Source organism: Stenella coeruleoalba, assembly GCF_951394435.1.
Source record: "Stenella coeruleoalba genome assembly, chromosome: 7".
Lineage (NCBI taxonomy): Eukaryota > Metazoa > Chordata > Mammalia > Artiodactyla > Delphinidae > Stenella > Stenella coeruleoalba.
The window spans coordinates 35,142,403-35,152,005 of record NC_137153.1 but is presented as its reverse complement, the minus strand read 5'-3'; the positions used below and the strand labels follow the sequence as shown (position 1 = coordinate 35,152,005).

General features: G+C 55.0%; 1 protein-coding gene across 1 annotated transcript; it reads right to left on the bottom strand.

Annotated features, from left to right (window-relative positions):
• Positions 1-3,347: 3,347 nt before the first annotated feature.
• Positions 3,348-8,909, bottom strand: LOC307188874 (NUT family member 2G-like; the record flags this gene model as incomplete). Its single annotated transcript, XM_079926547.1, has 6 exons — positions 3,348-4,142; positions 4,662-4,778; positions 5,187-5,473; positions 5,927-6,099; positions 7,142-7,270; positions 8,224-8,909. The coding sequence occupies 6 exons, from the start codon at positions 8,907-8,909 to the stop codon at positions 3,348-3,350; spliced, it is 2,187 nt and encodes a 728-aa protein (XP_079782673.1).
• Between the last annotated feature and the right edge of the window lie 694 nt (positions 8,910-9,603).

The window sequence follows — 9,603 nt, the reverse complement described above, 5'->3', positions numbered from 1 at the left end:
CACCAATTCTTATGTTGAAGCCCTAACCTTCAATGTATTTGGGGATAGGGCCTTTGGGAGGTAATTAGGTCATGGGAATGGAGGTTTCATACTGGGTTTAGTGCCCTTAGAAGAAAAGACACAAGAGAGATCCGTCTTTCTCTCTGCCACGTGAGGACACAGTAAGACAACCATCTGAAAAGTAGGAAGAGAGCTCTCACCAGGAGCTGAATATGGCACCTTGATCTTGGCCTTTCAACCTTCAGAACTGTTAAGAAATTACCGTCTGTTTTTCAAGCCACCAGGTCTATGGCATTTTGTTACAGCCGTCCAAGCTGATGAAGACATAGAGAATATATAAGATGGTCTAATATACATATATCCAGGGTTCTAGAAGTAGAGACAGGAGAGAATGAGTAGAAGTAACATTTGAAAAAGATAATATTATGTTCTAGATGAGATGAAGAATGTGGTATCACTTAATGAAGCAAAATAGATCACATGGAGGATAAACTTTTTTAACCTGCAACTAATGCCACGTCAAGAAACTGGAGAACACAAAAGACAAAAGACAATCTTAAAAAAAAACAATTCGCAAGGAAACTGATCACCCACCATGAAAGGGTGTACTGATGGTATAATTTGCAAAAACAGTAACAGAAGTCATATTCGATGGAATAAATATTCAAAGTTCTGAAAGGAAAAACTTTTCCTCTGGAACTGATTTCCCTGTCACATTATAATTTATAAAAGTTCACCAACAAGGGAACTGATAAATTATTATTAATGTATGCATACAATGCAAACTTATAAATAATTAAAAAATTAAAGAACAACTAATATATCCATTTTTCTTAAAGTAAGAATGTTGAAAGAAGAAGCCAAAGGCAATATGATTTACATGACACCATATATAACCCCAAATATAATTATTATACATAATTGTGATTATCTACCGCTGTGCTAAAAGCATGAACATTTTTATAAGATGGATATTTGCCAAGCTCTTGATGGTGACTATCTTTCTCATTGTTGGTGAGAGCATAAAATGGGACAACCCTTACAGCAAACAATATGAGGTTTCCTCAAAAAATTAAAAATAGGGGCTTCCCTGGTGGTGCAGTGGTTGAGAATCTGCCTGCCAAAGCAGGGGACACGGGTTCGAGCCATGGTCTGGGAAGATCCCACGTGCTGCGGAGCAACTAGGCCCGTGAGCCACAACTACTGAGCCTGCGCGCCTGGAGCCTGTGCTCAGCAACGAGAGGCCGCGACAGTGACAGGGCCCATGCACCGCGATGAAGAGAGTGGCCCCCACTCGCCTCAACTAGAGAAAGCCCTCACACAGAAACGAAGACCCAACACAGCCAAAAATAAATAAATAATAAATTTAAAAAAAATTAAAAATATAACTACCATGTGATCCAGCAGTCCCACTTCTGGGTTTGTATCCAAAAGAATTCAAAGCAGGATCTCAAACAGATATTTGCACACCCACATTCATCGTAACATTCTCCAAAATACCCAAGATGTGAAGAAACCCAAATGTCCATCAACAGATGAATGGATAATGGGGTCTATAAATAGAATGAAATATTTCCTTCCTTGAAATAAAAGGAAACCATGTCTCATGCTACAACATGGATAAACCTCTAAGACATTATGCTAAGTGAACTAATCCACTCATAAAAGGACATGTCATAGCCACTCACATGAAGTATCTACAGTAGTTAAAATCACAGAAACATACAAAGGTGATTGTCAAGATCTCAGGGAGGAGGAGGGCGAATTAGGGAGTCTCTGCTATCCCAACCCCCGCCTGGGTCCTGGGGAACGAATCAGAACTCAGAAGCAGGAAAACAGGCTTTGGCCAGCAGGGAAGGGGGGTGAGGCCCAGGGCGGGTTCACAAAGGATCAGAGTATCTGAGTGCGTTAGGAGGAAGGGGCTTCAGAGGTGGGCCAGCACAGGCCATGACGGGGGCTGAGCAGACTGGGGGGGGACAGTTCGGGGAGACAGCAGGGGTCTGCTCCCTGCCCCTCATTGTTTGCTTGTCTCACCCTTATGAGCGGGTCATTTCCCCTGCTCTGATGATTCGAAGTCTCTGCCGGCACCCACAGGACGGTGACTGAGGTCTCCACACTCCTCTGCATGGATCCCAGCTCCCACCCAGATCTGGGGCCACAGACACCTCTCCCCAACCCCTGCTACTCCTGTGAGCAAGCTGTTCTTGTGAAACGTGGTCATAGTTTGTTAGGAGGAACCGTTTTATATGGGAATACAAATCAGTGTTGATGCCAATACACACACATGTCCAGCCATGGGTGGAAAGGGAAGGGACAGTAGTTCTGGGGTGTCTCTGCACACCCATAGGCCCCTGAGGCCAGTCCCCACAGCCACAGCCAGATGGGTCCTCCTCCCTCAGTTGAACGAGATGCTGCTGCACAGAAATCCCACAAGTTCCACAAAGGGGCCCAACTGTCATTACCCTTATACACACCTTTCACGGGTGCCCCATGAATTTCCCCGCACCCACTCCCCTTGTTGCATCCTCATTGGGATTAAGAGGTAGCTGCCTCCACCACTCTGCACATTGCAATAATCCCAGTGGGACTAGAGGATGCTCGCGTTACGACGAGGCAGACAGTCCTGTCTCCATGGCCAAGACTTTTCCTCTCTGGTCACTCCACCCACACAGGAAACCCTGGATGAGTGGAGGGTCATCCCAGCGCCGTCACCTGGCCACTTCAGGGAAGCAGAGAGAAGCTCCATAATGACAAGGGCTGTCTCCAGGCCCCATCCTAGAAACTGGTGGGTGTCCAGAGGGCTGAAAGGCACAAAAGCAGCTCTGCCTCCCCAGAAGGTTCAGGGATGCAGAAGATGGTACAGAGGCCCCAGAAGGCCCCTAGCCAAGCAGGCTTTAGAGAAGGGGATGATGAGGGGGTCCCTGGGGAAAGTGAGAGCTGTGGGTTCCCAGGGCCAGCCTGAGGAGTCCTTGTCTATGTGGAGGAAAGGTTTGGCCACCTGTAGATCCAGAGCTCCTGTGACCGCCCTCATCCTTCCTTCCTCTCTGGATCGCTCTCTGTGGAGCAGCGCAACACGAACAAGATGACAGTGGCCTGAGAGCATTTCCCACCAAGACGATCTTTATTCACAATTGATATACGTCACTCCAAAGGTCCTGCTCACACACACACCTGGCCACACCCACCTCCCCCACCTCCCTAACCCCCCACAATCCCGCACCCTCTCCCCACTCTGGTGGTCCTGCCCTCTCTCCCTTCCCCCCACATCATCCAGGGTCAGCACTGGGATGACAAGGAGGCCCTAGTCTCCCCTGGGGGCCACCCTGGAGGGCCGGCCCAGCTGTTCCCTACTGCCTGCAGTGCTTCTTCTTCTTCTTCCTTCTCCTCTCCTTGACAAACGGGTCACGATTTCTCTTTCTCGGCCGTGAGGGGCGAGCCGGCCCCAGAGCCAAGCCTGGCCTCCCAGACACCACGAGGCCAGCCCCAGGGATGGGCAGCTTCTCAGCACTGGCTGGGCGTCCACACAGAGCCTGCTTCCTCGACTTGGGAGCGGCTGGTGGAGCTGGGCTGAGACCTCTTCTCTGAGGGGAGGGGGCGTGGGGAGCACTCCGGGCCCCCCAACCTCCAGGGGAGGCCAGGCCTGAGGCATGGGCAGGACTCTGGGACAGACTGAAAGGCCGCATTCTGTGCTGAGTGCCCACGACGAAGATCATCCCAGGGAGCTTCACCTTGTCCTCACCGGACCCGTCCCTGGGCCCTCGGGCCTCCCGAACAGGAGAGGCCTCTCTGAGAACAGACGCGTCCCTGGGTCCCCGTAGAGGGGCAGCGCGCCTTTGACCTTGGGGAGGGGAGGGCGGTCTGGCCCGGAATGGAGAGACCTCCTGACGTCCTCGAGAGGGAACAAAGCCTTTGGGCCTGCACGGGCCAGTGTCTGTTTGGATGAGTCTATGAGGAGCCTCAGAATCGATCTCTGGTGGGCAGGCTTCATCACTGACCCCTGGATGGGGGTCTTGGTCGTGCCTCTGGGCACCTTGGCCAGCGTCGGGCTCAGAAGGACTTGAGCGCATTCCGGGTGCACCGTGACTCGGGGCTGCCCGCACACCCTCGTCCTCTTTCAAGGCCAGGAGTCGTTTCTGCACCAGCTGGTAGGCGGGAGGAGGACAGTGTTGGCTCCACACACACATGTGAGAGGAGGAGCCCTGGGCCGTGGGACAATGGCCCTGGGGGGAGTAGGGGACGGGGGACCCCAGGACTTGAATCCAAATACAGACACTGTGGCATTCCTGCCATCCTCCTGCACCTTATTCCCAGCTTTGTGCCCTTCCCTCCCCTCCCGGCTCCCCATCCTCTCCTTCCTTTCACCCTGCACTGCACCCACCCAAGAACGGGCCCTTCCCCATGCCAAGCTTCCCAGGCAGGGGAGGGATGGACAGCGCCAGGTGGCCCTCCAGTTCTGGGGCCCTACCTCTCCCCTGTTCACTGGGGTCCCTCAATGCCCTGGTCTTCCTGGGTGTCCCTTGTCTCCCGTGTTCTACGGGGGATCCCTCCCTCCTCTGGCTCCCCTGGGTCATCTGGGTTCCCCTGTTCCCTGGATCACCTGGAGTCTCCCTCCCGTGGGGTCCCCTGGCTCCCTGAGTGTCCCTCTCCCTCCGCTGGCTCACTTCTTCCGGCGTGAGCCCTTCCTCCTGCTCCAGCTCCTCCGCTAGGGCCAAGAGATCCAGCTGTGGGTCTGGGGAAAGCAATTCTGCCAGGAATCGAGGGTGAATGACTGCCTCCACCTCAGACAGAAAGAAGAGGCTATGAGCATCCTTGGCCAGGAGTGGCCTGTGAGACAAGAAGACCCGAAGGGAAAGTGAAAAGCAGAGACCCACCCCACTCTCCTCCACAAGGCGGGGATGCTCAGCACACACACACACACACACACACGCACGCACACACACATGCACATACACAGTCACACACAAAAGAGCACATATACAGAGGCACATACACAGACACACAAAGGCATACACACTGACAGACACAAACACGTACACACATACATCTGCGTAAACCTCCCCTAATACCAGGCTCAGGAACAAGGAGCTGAGCTTAAGTCCCAACGGCCTGAGCAGAACCCAGATCTTGGGTGCTGAGTGTTCCATGCCCTGGCATCTTGTAGATCCCAGGCTCCAGGCCTAGCCTACCTTGGTGACAAAGTCCTCCTGGGAACACAGCTTGTCAATGTAGCTCAAGAGGCCCGGGTCCGAGTAGATGCCGTCCTCTTCCTGCTTCAGCTCATTTCCGTCCTGTCCACCTTCTGCATCTGACTCGCCTGTGGCTGAGTGGACGGGCCCCACCAGCGCATCCATGATGTCCATATACTCCCTCACAGCCTCGGGGGGAATCTCCTTGGGTGCCTTGGGCTCCGGGGGCTGCTGGGACTTTGGGCGGGAGGGCTGGGCCCTGGGCCCGGACATCCTGGGAGCACAGGCTGAGGCAGAGCGGGAGGAAGGGAAGGAAGGTGAGGGACTCCCGGTCCACCTCCTGACCATCGAGCGCACATTGGGGTGATGGCATTGTTTGGGGGACATTGATGTGGGTGTAGGGGGGTCAGGACCACCTGAAGCCTCATGCACTGTTGGAGAGGGGAGGTAAGGGGGGCATCTAGGAGAGTCACAAGTAAGGAAGTGGGGAACCTCCAATTTTCTAGGGGTCTCGCCATCAAGCCCACTTCCTAGGCAGACCTTGTGTGGGGTCCTTTGACAGGGAGGTGTGAGAGGAGTTACAAAACTGACCAAGTCAATACCCAGCAGTGACAGAGGGCAGCTGAGACCCCACGCCCCCACCCCCGTCTCGGTGTCTATTTTGGTTGAAAGACCAATGCCCCTGTCTTGAAGGAAAAGGATCCACATGGGGACAGTGGCCAACCCTAGGTCCTTGTTACCTGTGCCTTCAACACCAGTGGGAACCTGGGTGCCTGGCTGAAGGCCCACTTTCGGGGCTGGGGGCCCCCGAGGATCCAGCTTCGGTGGGGCTGGAGGAGGCAGGTCCTGCACGCACTGCATCCACTGCAACATCTGAATCTGCATCTCATCCTTGGCCTCAAATTCCATGAACCTGGGGGGTGACGGAGGCACAGGCCACCCTGAGAAAAAGGCCTGGGTTCTGGAGCCCAACAAAGGCAGCCAAGAATGAGGGATTGGGAGAGGATGTGCCTTGGGGCTGTCAAGGCCCTGTGAGGTGCTGTGCACAGCAGAGAGCTGCTCCTGGAACTGATACAAGATCTGGGACCCTTCCTGCCTCACCAGCACTGCAGGCCATTCAACAGCATAGACCCAGGTCGCTGAATTGAACCAGGTCAACGGGACATGTGGCTGACCCAGGGGGCACCCTCTTCATGCCCCCCGTCCCCATCCAGAACCACATGAAGGGCTGACAGCCAGAGGCTGGAACAGGCATGTGTTCCCCACAGGGGTCCTTGCCCGAATCCAGGACCCTGGGCTGGGACTGAGAGTCCTGGAACATAGACCTGGAGACAGGGCACAGGAGAGGCTGGACGATGTGGGTGCTGAGCTCAGAGGAGAGGCCTTCCTTTCCTCTGAGAGGCGCTCGCTGGTTTGCTTTTCTTTCTTAAACCAAGGGGATTACCACGGAGCAAACAACGGAAGGGCCAGAGACCCTTGGGCTGACGACAGGTGGCTTCCCCAGCCTCTTCAGGGATGCCAGTGTACCCACTCAGGCCACTTTTCATGAGCAGAGGGGGTCCCAAATCTATGTCAGTGGCCGCCAGCCACCCACCACTAAGGAAGCAGCAGGCTGGCGGGTGGAGCTATTTCCCTGGCTCAGCCCACATGGCCGGAGTTGGACCCCAACTGGACTCACAGCGTCACCCTGCCCCATCCTGAGACCTTCATGTCAAGGCAAGGGTAGGTCAAAATCAGGGGAGGGCAGAGCTCCTGGTGGAGGAAGGACAGAAGACCGAAGCTCTGAAGGTGAGGGAGGAGTTTCTGGATGACAGTAGGTCTTCTGGGCTTGGGGCCCCTGTTCTGGGTGACAGCCCTTCTTTGTCCTGTCTGATGAGCATCCCCACGGCCAGACCCTGCCCTCACCCACTCGCCTCAGCCTCCATGCAGCCCCTGGGCCCAGGACACTGACTCACTTTTCTGCTATCTCATAGTAGATCATCCGATCAAAGTTGCTTATGCGCTGCCATTCCTGCACGGCCCTGCACAGTCCCCACTCCAGCGTCATGGTGGGCTTCAGGCGGGCCAGGGATCGAAGCACTGGGCTGTAAGACCTTGGCGTCAGTCTCCGTGCCCAGCCCAGCCCCCACCTGCCTGACCCCACCCGCCAATGTGGACCACACATCACTCAACGCAGCATGACTGAGCAACAGGAGGGTGAGAGGCAGGTGTCTGGGAGGGCAAAGACAAGCCTTCCCGGCTACTGCTGTCACCGCCTCACACTCAGGGATGATCATCCACTCCCAGGCTACAGCTGGGACACTGTGCCTTGGGGAGCTCTTTTCCTCTTCAAGGCTGCCTTTTCATAAGGAAAATCACTATCATCAATGAGGCGTGGCATGTGGCAGGCCATCTGCTAACACTTCATAGATTAGCCCAAGGAGTCTTCTGCCTGGTCCTCTGAGTGAAGTGTGACTGTCCCCTTTTTACGAGGGACCAGAGGTTTAGGATGGAAATGCCTGCCAGGCTCACAGCTCTAGTGGGAGAGAGCCCACGCCCTTAGGAGAGCTCTACCATCACCCTGTTCCTAGTGGAATTCTCCACAACAATGAAGTCGAGGCGTGCATTAAGCGCTCGCCTGGGCCCCGCACTCCTCCCCCTCCTCCGAAGTGACCTCCCCCGGCCATGTACACTCAAGTCCTGTATGAAAGGAGACGGCACCACAGGAGAGTGCGGCATCCACTCCTTGGCTCCTCACCTTACAGCACGACCCTCTCTGACTGCAAGTCTGCAGTCCATATTACCATGAGAATCATGGAAGAGCAAGTTGGCTAGACTCTCAGGGTGGTGGGGTCAGTTGAGATGAGGCACATTTCAGTCATGATGTCATGGCCTGGCAGGCTCACCCATATGACCGACAATGTGCCTTCTCATAGCATGGACATCGCCCTCAGATCTTGCTTCCAGTATCCCTAGAAACCTAACCTGCGAGTCCATCCCCAGGTCCTCTTTATCTAAAAGCTCCGATAAGCTCACGACCCCCTGAGCGTTCACTCACATGAGAAAGCAGGACAGAGCTTCTGCATCAGGACTCTGGGGAAGGTGTCTCCGCGCCAGTGGCTTGAGGCGCTGCCAACGTCGGAAGTTACTGTACACGCTCTGGGGGTTAGAGCAGTCACCCTGCGAGGCGTAGGGCTGGTTGGTGGCCAGGCTGCCCTCCCTGGAAGTGCCATGTGGCCAAGGCCCATGGTTCACTGGGCGAATGATGGGGACCAGCTGGGCAGCTGGTGGTGGAGCTTGAGGACGAAAGCCTGGGGTCCAGCCTCCCTTGCCAGCCTGAGTAACTCCAACAGCTGGAGCAGTCACAATGGTCTCCATCACAGGGGGTGCTAAGAATACGGATGCAGGACATGCAGCACTCCCGCTGAGGGCCCCTGGAGTGCTCCAGGTGAGGGGGCCCTGAGTTATGATAAAGGTCTGAATCTGGGGGGCCTCCACTGGCCTCCCTTGTGACCTGACTTGGATAGTGAGGTTGCAGGCCCCAGGGGCACTAGGTCCATGGCCACCATTAGCCACCAAAGGCATCGTGGGGAAAGCTGGCAGCAGCTGGCTGCTGCCAGGAGGGAATGCTGGGGTGATGGGAGGAGGCAGGTGCTGCCCCCAGGGTGGCCGGTGCTGGGGGCCAGGAATGGGTGGAGGAAAGGGCACTGCCGTGAAAGTAGGCAAGGAGTCACCGGGGTTCATGGTGAACATCTGTTCCCAACACTGGAGAAGCTGTTGAGGCAAAGGAAAGGAGTGAATGGAGGAGGAGAATGGGCAAGTGGGACAGAGGCTTTCTGCGGCATCAGAGTGTAAATCTCCACAGGTGAGAGACACTTGGACAAGGGAAACTGCAGCGTGCAAATGTCTTCAAGTGCTTTTCATGCCCTGACCTACAGTTGAGAATTTTTCCACTGGTGACCCCGCGCCCATCCACCAAGGCCCCTGACCCCTGCCTGCCGAGAAGAAATTGCCTCAGCAAGCACTCACTTGGAGAGCCTCCCTAAGGCGCCCCTGGCAGCTAAGCCTCACAGGCTGTCTCCCAAGACCTGGAACTGTGTGGACATCCGCTCTGTGGGAAATGCCCCTCAGCTGGTGTACTAGCAGGTAGGGACCTTCTGCAAGGTAAGTTCTAGGCACCCAAAGGCACTGTGTAAAATATTAGGGCCCCACCTCCTCCTCAGTCCTCCTTTTCCTCACGCTCAGTATAAATCCCCTCTTTCTTTCCTAGCCTCACAAAACAAGACAAAATGCTGGAAAATATCCCTCTAATGGAATCCTGATACAAACTCATAACACTGGCCCAGAATGCACCTGCATCTCAGAACAACCCACAGCAGGTACGTAACTTGGGCCAGGTCCTGCCACCCCCTTCCCAGTGCCCAGAGTCACTGTCATC